General features: G+C 42.1%; 1 protein-coding gene across 4 annotated transcripts in view; it reads left to right on the top strand.

Annotated features, from left to right (window-relative positions):
* LOC140728007 (MAP7 domain-containing protein 2-like) overlaps positions 1-20,434 on the top strand; it is a 222,790-nt gene that overhangs the window by 178,873 nt on the left and 23,483 nt on the right. For 2 of the 4 annotated variants that reach the window (XM_073046095.1, XM_073046092.1), the window contains 2 exons: positions 14,247-14,424; positions 17,856-18,139. In XM_073046095.1, coding sequence (XP_072902196.1) covers positions 14,247-14,424; positions 17,856-18,139 — 462 coding nt within the window. Of the gene's footprint in view, positions 1-14,246; positions 14,425-17,855; positions 18,140-20,434 lie in introns of those variants that run through there. The other 2 variants (XM_073046093.1, XM_073046096.1) reach the window with 2 other exon arrangements.

Raw genomic sequence — 20,434 nt, 5'->3', positions numbered from 1 at the left:
CGTGTTCAAGGACTCATCTGAACAAATACACCATGTTCATCATGGACCTTATAAAAACAGTGATAGACAAGTGTGTACCCACAAAATCACTCAGCCTTCCCCAATCGGAAGCCCTGAATGACCCTTGAGACCTGCAGTCTGCTGAGGGACAGAATAGTGGCATTCAGGTAAAATCAAAAGGTTTGGGTGCGTTCTTTGGAAAGCCACCTCACATATGAAGTAGTAATTCTGGACCAAACTTGAATCACTGAAGGATGCTCAACAGCTGTGGAAGAGCTTGATTGCTCTCAACTCCTACGAAGTGATACCAAGCGACAGGTTTTGTGCCCAGATGAATTCAATGCATTTTATGCACACTTTGACCATCAAAACCTGGAGCACCTTCACGAACCTCTACAGCACCAATGACCCTGTGATTTCAGTCTGAGGCTGACATGAGAACATCCTTCAGGAGTGTAAACCACGGAAAGCACTCGGCCCAGATGTAGAACCTAAAGACCTGTGCTGATCAACTGGTTGGAGTGTTCACCAATATCTTTAACCTCATTCTGGCAATCTGAGGTATCCACCTGGTTTAAGCAGGCTTCAATTATATGGGTGCCGAAGAAGAATTTAGTAACCTGCCTCAATGACTGTTGTCGAGTAGCATTTACATCCACTGTGATGAAGGGTTTTGAGAAACTGGTGATGAAACCTATCAACTCTTGTCTGTGAAGTGACTTAGAAGACACATACGTAACATTATAGGAAAAGTTTCTGCCCCTCTGCATCAGATTTCTGAATGGACAATGAACCATCCCATGAACACTACTTCACTTTTTGCTCTCTTTTTGCACTACCTAATTAAAAAATAATCAAATAAATAAATAAATAAAAACCTTTCCTATCCATATACCATAGAACATCGGAGCAGAAATAGGCCATTCGGTCCATCGAGTCTACCCCACCATTCTATCATGGCTGATTTATTATCCCCATTCTCCTGCCTTCTCCCCACAACCTTAGACATGCTGACTAATCAAGAACCTATCAACCTCTGCTTTAAATATCCTCAATGACTTGGCTTTCACAGCCGTCTGTGGCAATGAACTCCACAGATTCTCTACACTCTGGGTAAAGAAATTCCTCCTCATTTTTGTTCTAAATGATTGTCCCTGTAGTTTGAGGGAGTGTCCTTTGATCCTAGACCTGGGGTCCACAAACCCCTCAGTTAATGGTAGAGGTCCATGGCATATAAAAGGTTGGAACTCCCCCACTACAGGGAACATCCACTTTATCCAGACCTTTAAATATTTGATAGGTTTCAATGAGATCCCCCTTCATTCTTCTAAACTCTAGCAAGCACAGGCCCAGAGCAAACAATATCCACTGACTCCCCTTTGTCTATCCTGTCTGTTATTTCCTCAAGAATTCCAGCAGATTTGTAAGGCAAACTATGCTGACTCTGGCCTATTTTATCACTCCAAGTACCCTGAGATCTCTTCCTTAATAATGGACATCTTCCCAACCACTAAAGTCAGGCCAACTGGCCTATAGTTTGCTTTCCTCTGCCTCCCTCCCTTCTTAAAGAGTGAAGTTATATTTGCAATTTTCCAGTCCTCCAGAACCATTTCAGAATCTAGTGATTCTTGAATGATCAGTACTAATGCTTCCACAATCTCTTCAGCTGCCTCTTTCAGAACCTGGAGTGTAGAGCATCTGATTCAGTTGACTTATCTACCTTCAGGTGTTTCAGCATCCCAAGCAGCTTCTCCTTAGTAATAGCAACTGCATTCACCTGCCCCCTAAAACTCACGGATTTCTGGCAGTCTGTTAGTGTCTTAGATAGTGAAGACTGACACAAAATAGTTATTAAGTTCCTCTGTCATTTCTTTGTTCCTGATATTATCTCTCTAGTGTTATTTTCCAGCAGTTTGATATGCACTCTTGCCTCTCATTTACTTTTTATATATTTGAAAGCCTTTTTGTATCCTCTTTGAATTATTTTCTAGCTTCCCTTCATATATAATCTTTTCTCTCCTTATTGGCTTTTTTAGTTGTCTTATGTTGGTTTTTAAAATTTTCTGAATCCTTTAACTTCCCACTAATTTTTCCATCTCCTTTGCTTTTATGCGGTCTTTGTTCCTGTCAGCCATGGTTGCCTCATCCTCCCTTTAGAATGCTTCTTCACCTTTGTGATGTATTGATCATGCATCTTCTCAGTTGTCCCCAGAAACCCCAGCCATTTTGGTTCTGCCATCATCCCTGCTAGTGCCTCCTTCCAATCAACTTTAGTCATCTCTTTTCTCATGCCTCTGTAATTCCCTTTACTCCAATATAATACTGAAACAACTGACTTTAGCTTCTCCCTCTCAAACTGCAGGGTGAATTCTATAACATTATGATCACTGCTTCATAAGGGTTTCTTTACCTTAAGCTCCCTAATCAAATTGTTTCATTGTACAATTCCTAATTCAGAATGGCCTTTCCCCTGGTGGACTCAACCACAATCTGCTCTAAAAAGCTATCTTGTAAGCATTCTATAAATTTTCTTTCTTGTGATTCATCACCAACCTGATTTTCCCAGTCTATCTATATATTGAAATCCCCTATGACTATTATAACATTGCCCTTTTAACATGCCTTTTCTGTCTCCCATTGTAATCTGAATCCCACATCCTGGTTACTATTTTGAGGTCTGTATACAACTAACGTCAGGATCTTTTTACCCTTGCGGTTTCTTAACTTTACCCACAGGGATTCTACGTCTTCTGATCCTATGTCACCTCTTTCTGTGGATTTGATTTCATTTTTTACTATCTGGGCCACCCCACCCTCTCTGCATGCCCACCTGTCCTTTTGATAAAAGCTGTTTTGTTGGATATTAAGCCTCCAACATTGATCAGGCCATGACTCAGTGATGCCCACAATGTCAAATCTGTCAATCTCTAACTGTGCTACAAGATCATCTACCTTATTCTGTATACTCTGTGCATTCAAATATAACATCTTCGATCCTGTATTCATCATCCTTTTCGATTTTGCCCCCATGTTACACTAAACCTCATCCCACTGATTGTCTGTCCTTTCTCACAGTCTCAGTACACAACTGCTTCATCCTCAGTCCTATCTTTCTGGTCTCTAACCCCTGCCAAACTAGTTCAAATCCTCCCCAACAGCTCTAGCAAACCTCCTCACAACAATATTGGTCCTCATTGGGTTCAGGTGTAACCTGTCCTTTTTGTACAGACAAAATTCCAATGATCAGAAATCTGAAACTCTGTCCCCCTGCACTGGTTCCTCAGCCACACATTTATCTGTCAAACCATCCTATTCTTGCCTTCACTGACATGTGGCATAGGCAGCAATTCAGAGATTACTGTTCTGGAGGTCCTACTTTTCACCTTTCTACCTGACTCCCTATATTCTCTCTTCAGGACCTTGTCCTGAGGAGAGAACCTGTTCAAATATCTTTTAAATATTGTAACTGTACCTGCACAATTACTTATTTTGGCATGATAAAGGTGTCTCTCAGGTTGTTTTAAAGCTTTCCCCTCTCATTTTCTGCATACGCCCTCTAGTTTTTGATTTTGTTTCCTTGGGATAAGGTCACCCCTCAGTCTCCCTCACTTTCAGGGAGTAAAGTCTAATCTATGCCAGCTCTCCCTTTAACTCAGGTCCCCCTGGTCTGGCAACACTCTCATATGTTGTCTTTTCACTCTTTCAATTTAATGACGCATTTCCTGTAACAGGGTAACCACTAATGCATGCAGTGTTCCAAATGCAGACTTGCCAATGTCTTGATGAACTGCAGGATAACATCTCAACTTGTATATTCAGTGCCTTGCCGGATGAAGACCAGTGTGCCAGAAGACTTCTTCACCACCCTGTCTATCTCTGGTGATACTTGCAGGGAAGCATACACTTGTACTCTTAAGGCCCTCTTTCACACAACTCCCCAGAGCCCAACAGTTTATCCTGACTATCCTACCCTGGTCTGACTACACAAAATGTAACACCTTACATTTTTCTGGATTGACTGCTATTTGCCATTCTTCAGCCCACTGATCAAGATCCCTCTGTAATTCTTGATGACTTTCTTCATTGTCTACAATACCACCTATTTTAATGACATCTGCAAACTTTGATACAAGTACAAGAAATAGGAGCAGGAGTAGGACATCTGGCACATCAAGTCTGCTCCACCATTCAGTAAGATCATGGCTGATCTGCCTTTTCCCTGTAACCCTTAATTCCCCTACTATGCGAAGATCTATCCAACCTTGTCCTAAATATATTTACTGCTTCATTGGGCAGAGAATTCCACAGATTCACCTCTCTGGGAAAAGCAATTCTTCCTCATCTCCATCCTAAATCTACTCCCCCAAATCTTATGGCTATGTCCCCTGGTTCTAGTCTCACTTAGCAGCGGGAACAACTTTCCTGCCTCAATCTTATCTATCCCTTTCATAATTTTATATGTTTCTACAAGATCTCCTCTCATTCTTCTGAATTCCAGCAAGTACAGTCCCAGGCGACTCAATCTCTGCTCATAGTCTAACCCTCTCATCTCTGGAATCAACCTGGTGAGCCTCCTCTGCACCGCCTTCAAAGCCAGTATATGCTTCCTCAAGTAAGGAGACCAGAACTGCATGCAGTATTCCAGGTGTGTACAGTTGCAGCATCCCCTCCCTACTCTTAAATTCCATCCCTCTAGCAATGAAGGTCAACATTCCATTGTCTTCTTGATAGCCTGCTGCACCTGCAAACCAACCTTCTGTGATTCATGCACAAGCACCCCAAAGTCCCTCTGCACAGCAGCATTCTGCAATTTTTTTACCATTTAAATAATAATCTGCTCTTTCAGTTTTCCTTCCAAAGTGGATGACCTTGCATTTACCAACATTGTGCTCCATCTATCAAACCCTTGCCCACTCATTTAACCTATCTATATCTCTCCGCAGACTCTCCATATCTTCTGCACAATTTGCTTTTCCACTCAATTTAATATCATCAGCAAACTTAGATACACCACAGTCAGTCACCACTTCCAGATCATTAATGTATATCTTAAACAGTTGCGGGCCCAGCACCGACCCCTGCGGCTCACTGCTCACCACTGATTGCTAACCAGAGAAACACCCGTGTATCCCAATTCTCTGCTTTCTATTAGTTAACCAATCCTCTATCCATGCTAATACATCACCCCCAACTCTATGCATCCTCATCTTATGGATAAGTCTTTTATGCGGCACCTTATCAACCGCCTTCTGGAAATCCAAGTAAATAATGACCATGTGTTTCCTATATCCACTGCACTCGTTATATCCTAAAAGAACTCCAGTAAGTTTGTCAAACAGGACCTGCCTTTGCTGAAACCATGCTATGTTTGCCTGATGGATCCACTTCTTTCCAGATGCCTCACTATTTCTTCTTTAATGAGAGCTTCAAGCATTTTCCCAACTACAGATATTAAACTAACTGGCCTGTAGTTATGTGCTTCTGCCTACATCGTTTTTTAAACAGTGGTGTGACATTTGTTGCCTTCCAATCAGCCGGGACATGCCCAGAGTCCAGAGATTTTGGTAAATCATCACCAAAATCTCTGCTATAACTTCTGCTGTTTCTTTCAGTACCTGGGATACATTCCATCAGGACCAGGGGACTTGTCTATCTTCAGGCCCACAAGTTTGCTCAGCACAACCTCTTTAGTGATAGCTGTTGTATCGTGGTCCTCACCTCCCATCGCATCCATAACATCTCTCATTGGCATGTTAGATGTGTCCTCCACTGTGAAGACTGACACAAAATAGTCATTCAAAGCCTCGGCCATTTCCTCATTACCCAATATCAATCCCCCCTTCTCGTCTTCCAAGGGACCTACATTCACTTTAGTCACCCTTTTCCACTTTATAAAATTATAAAAAAACTTTTGCTATCCATTTTTATATTTTGTGCTAGTTCATTTTCATAATCTAGCTTCCCTTTTTCTATTCCTTGCTTAGTGGTTCTTTGTTGCTTTTTAAAGCTTTCCCAATCTTCCAGTTTCCCACTACTCTTGGTGACTTTGTATGCACCAGCATTTAGCTTGATGCCTTCTTTTATTTCCTTAGTTATCCAAGGCTGGCTCTCCCCACCCTTACTGTCCTTGCTTTTAATTAGAGTGTACTTTTGTTGAGCACCATGAAAAATCTCTTTGAAAGTCTTCCACTGGTCCTCAACTGGTTCCCAGTCTACACTAGCCAAGTCCTCCCTCATCCCATTGTAGGCTCCATTGTTTAAGCATATTACAGAGGTTTTAATCTGCATGAGAAATTCAATCATACTGTGATCACTCGTTCCAAGAGGATCCCTAACTACAAGATCACTAATTTTACCTGTCTCATTGCCCAGGACCAGATCTAAGATAGCATGTTCCCTTGTAGGTTCAGTAACATGCTGTTCAAGAAAGCCATCATGGATGCATTCTATGAAGTCATCCTCAACACTGCCTCGACCAACGTGATTCACCGAATCTATGTGCAAGTTAAAGTCCCCCACGATAACTACTGTTCCATTCTTACATGCCTCAGATATTTCTCGGTTTATTGCTTATGCCACTGTAATGTTATTATTTGGTGGTCTATAGACAACTCCCACCAGTGATTTTTCCCTTTACTGTTCCTACTCTCCACCCAGATGGATTCAACATTCCGCTCCTTCAATCTTATATGGTCTCTTGCTATTGCCCTGATCACATCTTTACTTAAGTGTGCTACCCCACCTCCCTTATCTTCCTGCCTATCCTCCCGTATTACCTGATATCCTTTGATATTTAATTCCCAATGCTCTCCACCCTGCAATCATGTCTCTGTAATGGCCACTAAATCATACACCTTTATACTGATTTGTGCCACAAGTTCACTGACCTTCTTTTGAATACTACGGGCATTCAGATACAGTGCCCTCACACTCATTTTGTTTTTAAAATCTTGCAATCGTTTACTCTTTTGCACTTTTCTTCACTCTACTCTTGCAGTTCTCTTTATTATCTTTTGTTTTTTTCTTTATCTTTATCCACACTTTTCTTTTTTACTTCATCCATACTTCTCCAGTCTGTTGAACCCACCCCCTACTATTTAGTTTAATGCCCTATCCACAGCCCTAGTTACGCAATTCGCTAGGATCCAGGTCCCATCATGGTTCAGGTGGAGCCTGTCCATTGGTACAGCTCCCTCCTTCCCCAATACTGGTGCCAATTTCCCATGAATTCAAACCCACTTCTCCCACAGCAATCCTTGAGTCATGCGTTTAGCTCTCTAATCTTCTTGACCCTATGCCAATTTGCATGTGGCTCAGGTAGTAATCCAGGGATTACCACCTTTTCGGTTCTGCTCTTTAAAATAGTCCCTAGCTGCTCAAATTCCCTCAGCAGAACCTCTTTCCTCCTCCTCCCTATGTCATTGGTACCCACATGGACCATGACAACTGGATCTTTCCCCTCCCACTGCAAATTTCTGTGCAGGTCAGATAACATGTCCCAAACCCACATACCAAGCAGGTAACACAGCTTTCTGTCTATTCCCCTGACTGTACTACCCCCAATTACCACATTTCTCTTCTTTCCCCTCTCCTGAAAGGCTCCCTGAACTACGGTGCCACAGTTAGGTTGCTCATCCTTCCTACAGCCCCACTCGCATCCACACAGGGAGCAAGAATCTCAGACCTGTTGGACAAGCTCAAGGGCTGAGGCTCCCCCAGCACTGTCTCTTGGATACCACTGCCTGGCTCACTCACCATAACACCCTCTTGCCCATGACCAAACTTGAGGCAGCTACTCTAATGGGTATGACTACCTCCTGAAACAGAGAATCCAGGTTAACTCTCCCCCTCCCTGATGTGCCGCAGTGTTTGAAGCTCAGATTCCAGGAAATCAACTTTGAGCCCAAGTTCCTCGAGCAGCCAACACTTGCTGCAGATGTGGTCACCAGGAACCACATTGGGGTCCATCAGGCCCCACATCATGTTGCTACAGCACATCACCTGATCCTGCATCATCCCTTTAATTAGCTGTAGTTTGGTGAATTTTATTCAACCACCACAAAAGCCTTACCTGCCTCTCACCTGTGCCTCCTCACCAAAATCTCTTGAGCCAAAGCCTCAAGTTCCCACTCCTACACTGGTCCACTCACATAATGGCTACTCTACTTTAACTTTCATTTGTTCTTGCTCATGAATTGTGAGTTGATTGGCCCACCACCTATGCACCGAGCCCTGCAAAACACTCCTTTTTTTTAAACTCTTCCCCCTGACAAAGCTCTCTCCCTCTCCCCCCTCTTCAAATCAATTGATCCACCTTGTAAACTGTTACTAGCCATACCTTGTACATTCTCATTTAAATGATCAACAACAATGACTCTTGCACTAATCCTTGAGGCTCATCATTAGTCCTGGACTTCCATTCTGAAAAATAGCTTTTCACCATCACCGTTTGCTTCCTACCGTCAAGCCAAGCATGTAAACAATTATCTGGGTTTGATGGGAAGGTTGCATTGCTCACAAGCCTCACATCAACTGAAATGCTCTGTCACGAGAGGAGATTACCAGGTCGCTATCCTTCAAACCTCTTTAGAAAAAGAGGCAACATACCATAAAATCATAAGACATAGGAACGGAATTAGGCCACTCAGCCAATCGACTTTACTCCACTATTCCATCATGGATTATTTATTATCCCTCTCAATCTCAGTCTTGTGCCTTCTCACTGTAACTAATCTCCGTGACTAATCATAGTCAATGACTTAGCCTCCATAGTCGACCATGGCAATAAATTTCACAGATTCACCACAATCTGACTAAAGAAATTCCTTCTTATCCCTGTTCTAAATGGATGATCCTCTATTCTAAGCCTGTGCCTTCTGATCCTGGACTCGCTCACTACAGGAAACGTCCTTCCCACATCCACTCTATTTAATCCTTTTAATATTTGATTGGTTTCAATGAGATCCTCCTTCGTTCTTCTAAACTTCAGCAAGAACAGGGCCAGAGCCATCAAATGCTCTACGTACATTAACCCTTACATTCATGGAATCATTTTCATGAACCTCTTCTGGACCCGCTGCAATGCCAGCACATCTTTTCTTAAATAATGGGCCCAAAACTGCTCACAATACATCCTTGCTCTTATATTCTGGTCATCTCAAAATGAATGATAACATTACATTTGCCTTCCTTACCATTGACTCAACCTTTAGGGAATCCTGCATAAGCACTCCCAAGTCCCTTTGCACCTCTGATTTTTTAATTTTCTCCCCATTTAGGAAATATTCTATACCCACTGATTCCTGTGAATTCCTGGCCATGGCTGCTTGAAGTGGAGAAGAAGAACCTCGAGTCCATGTTTTGGAGCGCACAGATGGTGGAAGGGTCATATTATTTCACAAACTACCCTACCACTTGTCTGGCTTATCCATGTCCTGCCCCATCTGTGACAGAGTTTGAAGATGTGAGCACCCATTTGACCAGAAGATGACCCTCTAGTCCCCCCTCCCCCCGCACCACCCTGCCTCTGAAGTTCATCCTCCGGGTCGTGGTTCTGAAATACTAGAGGCTGTTCTATTAGGAAAAAGATGAATCAGTGAAAAGCAAACAAATGGTTCCATTTGATATCAGAGAACGTATACCTGATACAACCTGAAATTCTTACTCTTCACAGACATCCACAAAACAGTAAAAAAAAACAAAGAATGAATGACAGCAAATTCAGAACCCCGAAGTTCCACTCTCCCTTGCATGCACAAGAGCAACAGAAGCATCACCCCTCCCCGTCCCCCAACTCCTCCCCCTCCCCTTCACCATGCAAGCAAGAGCAAAGACCCCAAAGAGACCTCGATCTAGAATCCATCAAAATCTGCAGTCCATAATCCAGCCCTTCGGTATCTCAGACAGGCTTGCGAGGGAGAGAGAGATTGCTTTTGTAACAACGAGAGTGGACACCAGCAGTTACTGTTCCGACGTTACAATCTTCCACATCACTTCTCTGGGTCCCCTGATTCGAGGACTGACAGGCTGTCACTCACCATCAAAGGGAGAGAGAGAGGATCACTCGAGTACCCGGCCTTCTTCCAACAGCAGTGCACACCACCGTCTGTCCCAATGGTTCAGTCTCCCACAGTGCTTCAGTCAGCGACATTGGCAATGAATCAGGTCATCTACAGGACAGCCCCCCACCCCAAAGGCACACCTCTTCCAGGCTGCTCCTGGAGATATTGAAACACCAGGCCGCATTGTCAGTCTGAGAACCCACTGCTCACGGAGAACCATAGATTGAGCTGTAGCTATAGATTGGGGGCTCCGATGGGATACCAGCCACCTTGAAAAGAAAAGAAAGATGTGGAAAGAAAAATAATCTGTTTCATGGACGAACTGAAAGAAATTGCCTAGGTCTATGGAAATCTCCAGCGCCATCTTTATAGTAGTCTGAAATAAAAGTAGAAAATACCATACGTACTCAAGATCTGTGGAACAAGTTATGAGAGGTGCAAGCTGGAATGCGTTAAGTAGCAAAGTCTTCTGATGGCCTGAGAGAACATGACCCCTTCCTGTCATTTGGAAAGCCTTCTGAGGCAGTGTCCCTATTCTGCTGGCTGCTATGGGTTGAGGAGGAATCCCACTCATCTGTTATACAATAAGAAGTGAAATGTAAATCAGTGGCTGCAGCCTGAGTCTGAAAACAGGCACTACAATTAGAGCAGAGTTAGCATGCGACAGTGCATGTACTTGAAGTTTTATTAGCTGGTCACTACCTGGTGTGCACACACACGCCTCTGTAGATATTGCTAGTTAAGTCTAGATAAGGTTACAGGATGAACTTGTAATGTCCACCATCAAGAGTGGCTTGGTAACACCACATCTGTCCAGTTGCTGAAGAACACAGCTGCCAGGTGGTTCTGTGGGAGTTAGTGAGCGAACCTACCTCAGCACGTCCTCACCAATCTATCTGTGGCAGATGTATCTGTCCATGATAACATTACTAGAGGGAGCACTCAGTCCTTGTGGAGATGCTCCTGTCTTCACATTTTGGACATGCTTTACACTGCACTCTTATTAAATAGGATAGACACAGAATGGATCTGAGGAAGGGTCTCAGATTGAAACGTTGACTATTAATTCATTTCCATAGATGCTGCCTAACCAGCTGAGTTCCTCCATCATTTCTGTGAATGTTGTTCTGGATTTGCAGCAGAAATTTAACTTTGGAATTTGTAGAATTTCTTGCGTTTGGAATAATTTTGGCGGCTTAATCCATTGGGTAATGCCAAAGCATTATGACCATAATGAGTGGCAAAAATGTACATCACCATAACCTGTAACCTTCTTCAGTGGGCTTCGATCATCACAAGCACATCTTGTGGGCGAGGTGGCACAAGGTTTAAAAAGAGCTTGGGCCTTTCGGAGGGCTTCAATCATCACAAGCACTCACTTGTGAGAGAGGGAGCAGCAGGTTTAAAAATAGCTCGGGCCTTTCCGGACTTTTTGGTGGGCTTCAATCATATTGATCTATGAGACACTTGACAATGGTCAATAAAAAGAAGCAAGACTATTGCATGAGTGGGCTGGTGTTAGAGTGGTCAGGTTTGGGTAACAAGAGCTCTAAGTAAGTTTCTGGTTAAGTTTTTTTTTTCTTTCTTCATCTATTAGTACATAGCTAGTGTGGTGAGAATGTGTGCAAAGTTAGTGGTATGTTCTTTGTTTGAGGGTTGAGAGACCTCCAGTCTCCCTGATAACTAAAAATGCACGAGGTGCATTGAACTGCAGATCCTTACAAGTCATGCTGGGGAACTGGAGCTGCAACTGAATGACCATCAGCTCATTTGGGAGATAAGGAGATAATAGATAGGAGCGACACTAACTGGCAGGAGGCGAAGAGTGGGAATAAAGGGGGCATTTTGTAGTTGGCTGCAGGACTCTAGATACTATTTTTAATCTGTTAACACTAGCCTAATCACGGAACAATTTGTAATGACCAATTGATAGGTCTTTGGACTGGGAAGAAACCAGAGCACCCAGAGGAAATCCATGTGGTCACGGGGAGAATGTAGAAACTCCTTACAGGCAGCAGCAGGTTGCTGGTACTGTAAAGTGTTGTGCTAACCTCTGTGCTACCATGTTGGGGCAGTTTCTTTTCACATTACCTGTCAAAGATTTGTATGACAGAATTGATGGCTTTGTGGCCAGGTTTGCAGATGATATAAAGATAGGTGGGGATGGGCAGGTTGTGTTGAGGAAACAGGGAGTCTGCAAAAGGAATTTGACAGATGAGAATGGGCAAAGAAGTGGCAGTTGGAGTACAGTCTAGGGAAGTGTGTGGTCATACATTTTGGTAGAAGGAATAAAGGCGTACACTATCTTCCCAGCAGGGAGAAAATTCAGAAATCAGTGGTGCAAGGGGACTTGGGACCTCGTGCAGAATTCCCTAAAAGTTAATTTGCAGGTTGAGTTGATGGTGAGGAAGACGTGCAATATTGAGCTGAAACTGCAACGCGGGACTGTTGTGTAAACAACACAGTAGTTGCAGCTAAGTAATTTCATAAACAAGTCAGATCAAACTCTGGAGTCTTGTCACATCAAATCAGGAATTGTGCTAGACAATAAAACAATGGGAGGAGACATAAGTATATCTACAAAGATGTGGGAATCATGTGAGATGAGATTGATGCATTTGCACCCAAATTCTTTCAATGTCATTTACTCCCAATCATTGTAAATTCCTCCCCAATTACATTGTTGAGAGCACTTTCACAAAAAGAAATGTATGCTTCAGTAAGATGGCTCATCATCCACCTCTGAAGAGAATTATGGTTGGGGAACTAATGCTATACTGGGCAGTAAAGTCCATAATCTGAAAAATGGATGAATAAATAAAGATGCACCACTTCTTCAATGGTGAGCGTCTATATGCCTACAAGGTGGTTCATTTCATAGCTTGTCACACCAGACATCAGCCATTCTTGTCTGGTGCGTGGTGTCAGGATTGGTCTCCTTTCGGATTAACCAGGTCATGGTATGAACATTCCTGACTCAACCCTTGTTTTTTACAAGGCTGAGTGGCTAGCTCAGCGCTCAACCCAGTACGGATGGAAAGCGTGCCCAGTGGGGGGCTGACTGGGTTCAAACTTGGGAGCCTTTGCTTCCGAATCCGGTGCTGATGCCACTGTGCCACCAGCCGGCTTACAAGGTGGTGCCTATAGTACAGGACCATATCTTCCATGAAGATGACAGGGTCCAGCCAAGCCTTCTCATATGTGACGTGGCAATTCCAGACCAAATTTGAATCACAGGATGCTTGACAGCTCTGGCAGTACTTCAATGTTGTCACTTCCTACAAAACAAAACCAAGATCCATAAATGACAAGAAGGTTTCGGTCTCAGATGAGCTCAATGCCTTTTATACTGGCTTTGAGTGACAGAACATGGAGGCATCTTCACAAACTCCCATAGCCGCCGAGGATCCTGTGATAGCAGTCTCTGAGGCTGACATGGCAGCATTCTTCAGGAGGGTGAACTCACAGAAAGCCAAGAACCTGCCACAGTGACGATTGTCCAGCGTCACTGTGATAAGCGCATTCAGAAGCATGATGCATGTCAACATCTGTCTGAGATATGACTTGGATCTGCTCCAACTTGCCGACCGTCACAACGGGATACCAGCAGATGGCCATTTCATTGGCTCTTTACTCACCTGTAGAACATTTGAACAATGAAGATGCATACTTTAGGGCGTTCTTCACTGACTATGATTCAGCATTTAAAAATTTCAGCCCTCAGAACTAATTACTAAGCTCCAAAACCTAAACTGTCCTGTTAGAACCAATTAATCAGACTGAAGTCTCCTAAGCATTGGCCAGAAAAAATGTAGCATTCCTAGCTGGAAGGAAAAGGCTTTTCAACCCAAGGGATGATTAGGGATTGGTCATATCCTGATATGCTTTCCCACTGTTTAGATTTTTGTTGCAACTCAGGTTAACTGTAAAATGTGCTCTTAATTTTCTGAGGTCAATTTGGCTTCTGTCTATTTCTGAATTATTATTTTGTGTGATAAATTATAGATACTTTTTCACTGATAATGTAGTTATCTGTTATAAAATAGTAATTTCTGGATTCTTCTTAGCTTGGTAGAATGTGAACTCTTTGGCGTACATCAGTGCTAATCAAAATGTACCTCTGCAGATTCTGGTGAGCAATGTGCTATCTGAGAGCTAGTGTAACATCATATCCTTGCTTTCTAGTAGAAGTCAGCACAGCACTGCTTTGTTTAGAAAGCAAGCAGGATGAGATGGCACGTTCTGCTGTGACCCCACCTGAGGCTGTACCAGACCTGGAAGTGGTGACAGCAACTGAGCAAATGGATGAGCAACCTAACAGTGTGGATGAGTCCACAGATGAAATACAGTCAATGGATGTGAGGTGGGATGGCTTATTAGTATGGCTCTATTAATAAGCTAAGTAAACTAATAGTTCAATTTCATTTTGTTATATGTTATTCTGGGGATTTCCAATTAAAATTTTGTGTTTTTTTTTCACTTTGGAAAAAACAGTCTATTGCATTTGTACATTCTCTTAAAGTTCTTGAAAAGCAGAGGAGTCAGGAACAAGTTCGAAATCAAAATTTGGTGGATCGGGCAGGATCTGCAGAAGGAAATGGGCAATTAATGTTACAGGTAGAAAGATAGAGGGAAGAGAACCTGTATAAAGGGGTGAATAGAAAGATTAGCTAGTGATTAATGTGTCTGCTGAGTTACGGATGCTTTTTCAGGAACTCTACCCCTTCCCCTCTACTGTATGTACTCCTCTGTCACGATGAAGGATCTTAATCAGAAATGTGACTTTCCATTTCCCTCCACAGGTGAGTTCTGACCCAGAGTTCCTCTAGTATTTTGTATGTTGTTCCAGATTTCAGCATCTGAAGTTTCTTTTGTTTACAAGTCTTGAATAAAAGTAATTGTTTTTTAGAAGGAATTTTGTTTTGCCAGAAAATTTAACTTGAAAAATGTACATATTAATGACACCTGAATAATCAAGCCTATAAAACATTACATTTTAATATATCACCATGTTATTATATCCATTAGCATTTTTTACAAACTTAAGAACTTTAGAAATTAGTCACTAGTTTGTATTTATGTAATATCATTCATATAATGAAATGTTTCATAGAGTTATTACTGGAATAAAGTGGATATTAGGTTAGGTGATTAAAACTTGGTTATGTGAAAGAGCTTAAGGACCACAGAAGAAAAAGGGGAACTGAGGAGGTGGAAAGCTTTAAGGAGTGAAATCCCTGAAATTAAATGGATGAAGGTATAGCTACCAATGGCATGATAAGAAAATTGGACAAGAGGTGGGAAAGTGTTGTGGGGCTGTGAAAGCCACTAAAATATGGAGTGTCAAAACCCTGGAAGAACTACTATCATGTTGAGAAAGGAGTCAACAGATCTGGAATATGGAGTAATCAATATGATGGTAGAGGAAAATATACAGTGGACTGATGAAGGATCTCGACCTGAACTATCAATTGTCCTTTTTCCTCTATAGATGCTGCCTGGCCCACTGAGTTCCTCTAGTATCTTGTCTGTTGTTCCATGATGAGAATTCTGAGCTTATGGCACTGGACAATGTCTTAAATTGATTTTGTACACAAGTCAGAGGATGCATGGCATCACTCAATACAGGAACCATATTACCACTGTACTATGAATTCATTTAATAATATTATGGATGTTTTTCTTGTCCATATGTCAGTGTTCTTTACCCAGAGATGGTCTAGGGAGGCATCAGTGAAGTAACGTTGTCCAGTTCAGCCAGTTACACTGGACAACAAATTTTTTCTGAAGTGTTGCTGCCTCAGAATTTTTTGTGGTTACGATAGACCATTTGACATTGTAATTTCATTTCAGACTACTTGTATCATGTAGGAATTTGGAGAAAGTAGAAATTAACTTTTATTGAATATAATGCATTTAATTGCATAATGATGTTGACACTTCGCTATAGTTCAACTAAGCTAAAAATGCTTCGTTGATGATTTGCATTTGTACTCAGTGTCTGAGGTTTCTTGCTTAAGCATCCAACAATAATCTGCCAGTATTGATGGATTCTAGTTGCCCTGATACCATTTCTCCATCAACGTGATGTCCTGGTGAAAGCTTTCACTGTGCTCTTCACTGACAGCGCCAATGGCGGAATTCTTTACAGTGTGAAGGAACAGAGGGATGTTGGGATTTACATCCATAGATACCTCAAAGTTGCAGTTCAAGTTGACGGGGGTTATGATGGCATCTGGTCTGCTGACCTTCATTAGTCATGGGATTGAGTTCAAGAGCTGTGAACGGCTCTTCAGGATGGCACCGATAAGTGGTGACTCTTTCCACGCAGCTCTGCTGGAAATCATCAAAGTTCCCATTTTGGACTGCTACAGCTGAATTCCACAGGCACAGCCATGTCCACTTCAGTAAGCAACGCAGCTTTAAGACGTTTAAAGAATCTATTGATTCTCAAAATTGGTGGACCCCAGATGGCAGACTCAGGCTATGAATGCAGTTTCCCTTTGAGAAAAAGGAAGCAAGGAAAGTGTGCTGGACTGCAGACCCCATAGACCACCCCCCCAACTCCCAACTCCCCTACTGGCGAATGTACAGTCACTGAAAAATAAAATTGAAGACTTCAGAGCAAGTAGCAGAGGGACATCAGGGACTGTTGTGTACTTTGTTTCATGGCTGGGCAGTGTGCACTATATCTCAATATATAAATAAAATAGACCCAATTCTGATTCTGGTAATGTTGTAGCTCTATAAAACTCTGGTTAGATCGCACTTGAAGTATTGAAATCTAATTGCCTCATTAAAGAAAGGATGTGGAAGCTTTAGAGAGAGTGCAGAGCAGATTTACTAGGATGCCGCCTTGATTAAAGAGCATGTCTGATGAGGCTAGATTGAGCGAGCCAGCGTTTTTCTCTTGGAGAGGAGGAGGCTGAGAGGTGACTTGACAGACGTTGATAAGAAGCATAGAGTGGAGAACTGGCGAGTTTTTCCCCTGGTCAGAAATGGTTAATACCAGGGGGCATATCTTTAAGGTGTTTGGAGGAAAGTCGAGGGGGTGTCAGAGGTTGTTTTCTTTTACACAGAGAGTGGTAGGGGTGTGTAACATGCTGCCAACTGTGTGGTACAGGCAGATACATTAGGGACATCTCAGAGAGTCTTAGATAGGCAAATGAATGAATACTTAGGTTTTTGTGGGAGAGAAGGGTTAGATTGATCTTGGAGGAGATTAAAGGGCCAGCACAACATTGTGAGCTGAAGGGCCTATAGTGTGCTGTACTGTTCTACATTCTATGACACTCAGCAGGTCAAACAACATCCGTGCTAAACAGATAGTGAAGGTCAAAGACCTTCCTCAGAATTAGCAAGTTTAGAAAAAGTTAGCATTTTATTTTCTAGTTGGAATGCTTATTTTCTCTCCTTCCCAATTCCTAGAAAGGATTCGAAAATGCTGAGAGATTCCAATATTTCCTGCTTTATTGTAATTTGTGAGTATTCACTCTGCATATTCATATTATATACTTTTCTATTTAGACAGTGAAATTTTCTATATGTAAACAGGACTTAGTACAGCACAATGTAACTTTGGGAACACTGTATTTTCCCACATTATCAACAAAGGTGTGATGATGAAAATCAAAACAACTGCATATCAAACAGTAAATACTGAAAATAGTCAACTGGGAAGCCTGCATTTGTGGGGAGAGCAACTGAATGAATGGGTCAAGTAGAAGACTCTTCATCAAAAGATCTGATAGTAAATTGTGGACATATTTTATTCTGTAGTATTTTTGTTTCTAGCCCTATGTCAAAGGATGAAGGTATATCCATCCCGGAATTCTCTCCACTAAATGAAGTGAGCCAAGGTGTGGAATTGGAGAAGGATCGGAATGAGCCAGAGGTTGTTGAAGACCTCATTGACCTGACAGGATATTCAACCTACAATATGGTGTCCCAGGATCAGATCAGCTTGGATGACTGTAACAAGAACTTGATTGAGGGGCAGTGCATTTCCACAGCAGAAAATTCTCTTATCACATCGCTGACTAAATCTGTTGAGGAAACTCATATACAGACAGCAGCAGGTAAACTTTCTCAAATGTTAAAAAATGATTGGTGTTAGCATGTATGAGATTTTCTTGTCATCTAATTGGTTAGTTGCTGAGTTCAGAATTGGGCATCTTGGCATTACCATAACTATTTTCAAAAATGAGTGATAAGTAGGAATCATCAGAAACACTGGTTGTACATTTTAATATAATAAAACAATTAAAAAATGCAATATAGATATTAATTATAATTTGCTTACAAGTGTTTCCTTCAAATGGAGAACATGCTAGCTTGATTGCTGATGTGAACTTCAATAACACTTAAAATCTCCGAAGAACTCTATGCCTTGTATGCCAGTATCATATACTGTACCTTTTAATAGAGCGATGTAACTATGACGGGTTAATCTCCATTCAGTGAATAAATGGAGGGAATGCCCTTTACTCCCATAAATTAATTGTAATGCCCTGGTTAAGATTTTACTGCTAATGTTTAGGGTATTTTATTTAATGGTTTTCTGTAGAAGCAGTGTGTTCTGTTGGAAGTGTTTGGGTTACCATTAAAGATGAGGCTAATGATGTTCAGCTTAGGAATGTCATGTCATCTGATCAGGATGGTGGAATTAGGAGAAGGTTCTAGAGAATACTGCGAGGAGAGGTTTTTGTGACAGACGCTGGTGTAGGTCGAGGTTTTTTTGGCAGGAGATGGGAGAGGACAGGAGGGAAGGTGGCTGAGGATGCTGTCCCTGTCGCACAAGGTGCTTTGTGCAGATGAATGGCTTCAAGGAGGAAGTAGCAATACTCCCGTGGGGGAGACCATTTGATTGAGATGGATTTCGAGAGACATTCTGAATGTAGTGTGTGCTTTCACGCAAACCATGTGTCCAGTGTGAGAGTTAAAGACAACTTCAAGATGAGCTCCAACTTAGGTGCATATTTGGACTGGGTTAACTGTAATGGGCCCTTTTTTATTTTTTATTCTTTTCTTTTTTCTACTGTTTGATAAAGCTGAAGTTTGTAAATATACTTTCTTTACAACTGTATGCAGTGTATGATGTTATTTCTAGTGGATAATTGCAAGTGAGCAGCATTTATGCAGCATTCGCTCAGATTGGGGTGCAGGTGATTGAAACATCCTGGCTGTCCTGTTCTGGTGGGACCCAAGTCATATTGACCCTAAAAAGTGCTGGATATACTCAGGGAGTCAGACAGTATCTGTGGAAAAAGTATTAATGTTGATACAAGATACTGCAGATGCTGGAATCTGATCAGAAATTCTCAGTAGATCAGGCAGCATCTGTCTGACCTGGAGTTCATCCAACATCTCGTTTTCTGCATCAAAATTAATGTTTGCATTGAAGAATGTTAATCAGGACTTGGAAGGAGGGAAAATAAGTACACTCACTGGAAAATATTGTAATGACTTATTTTCCGTCATTCCAGTTCTTACCAAAGGTCTTCATCAGATACATTAAAACTCTAAACTTTTCAGAAGATGCTGCCTGACCAGATGAGTATTTCAGCATGTTTTAATTTTATTTATTCTGATGAAGTTGTGCATCAGTTATAGTATTCCTTTCCTCTTTCCCAAGTACAATCCTAATATAAGCCCCGTCACATCATTTGCTCTCACTCCCATATTGCTCAGTAACTTGCCCTGAGGTCTACACTGACAGCTTGAGCAGAAGAGCCACTGCAGAAGAAGCTCTGATAGAGAGTCATAGAACACTACAGCACAGAAACAGGACCCTCGGGCCATCTTGTCTGTGCCAAAATATTATTCTACTAGTCTCATCAACCTGCACCTAGACCATAGCTCTCCAAACCCATCCTCTCCATGTACATGATTGTGCAAAAGTCTGTGCACATATATATATATATATATACCTAAGACTACTGCACAGTACTGTAGTAAATTTATCTGTTGGACTGCACTGCTGCCACAAAAAAAAATCAAACTTCAGGACATATGGGAGTGATTCTAATCCTGATTCTGGGAGCGAGAAGGGAATCATGGTTGGGAAAAGAGGGAGGGGGAGGCACCAGAGAAATATTCTGTAATGATCAATAACCCAACTGTTTGGAATTAAATTACCTTGCCTGGTGTCTCAGGACTAAGTGTGTCTGCACCTGCATCAACGCCCCTGTCCGTCTGGCTATCCCTCTCTGCCACCCATCCCACACCCCTCTAGCATCGCTCCACTATTACCATTCCAAACATACCTTGCCCTTGCCAGAATTACAAGCTCACTCTCCACTCCATGTTGGCAAATACAGTACTGTGCAAAGGTCTTACACTCTAGTGCCTCAGACTTTTGTACAGTACTTTTA

This window comes from Hemitrygon akajei, chromosome 5 (assembly GCF_048418815.1).
Source record: "Hemitrygon akajei chromosome 5, sHemAka1.3, whole genome shotgun sequence".
In the NCBI taxonomy this organism is placed as follows: domain Eukaryota; kingdom Metazoa; phylum Chordata; class Chondrichthyes; order Myliobatiformes; family Dasyatidae; genus Hemitrygon; species Hemitrygon akajei.
The sequence above is the reverse complement of the archived record's forward strand: the minus strand, read 5'-3'. Positions and strand labels throughout refer to the sequence as shown.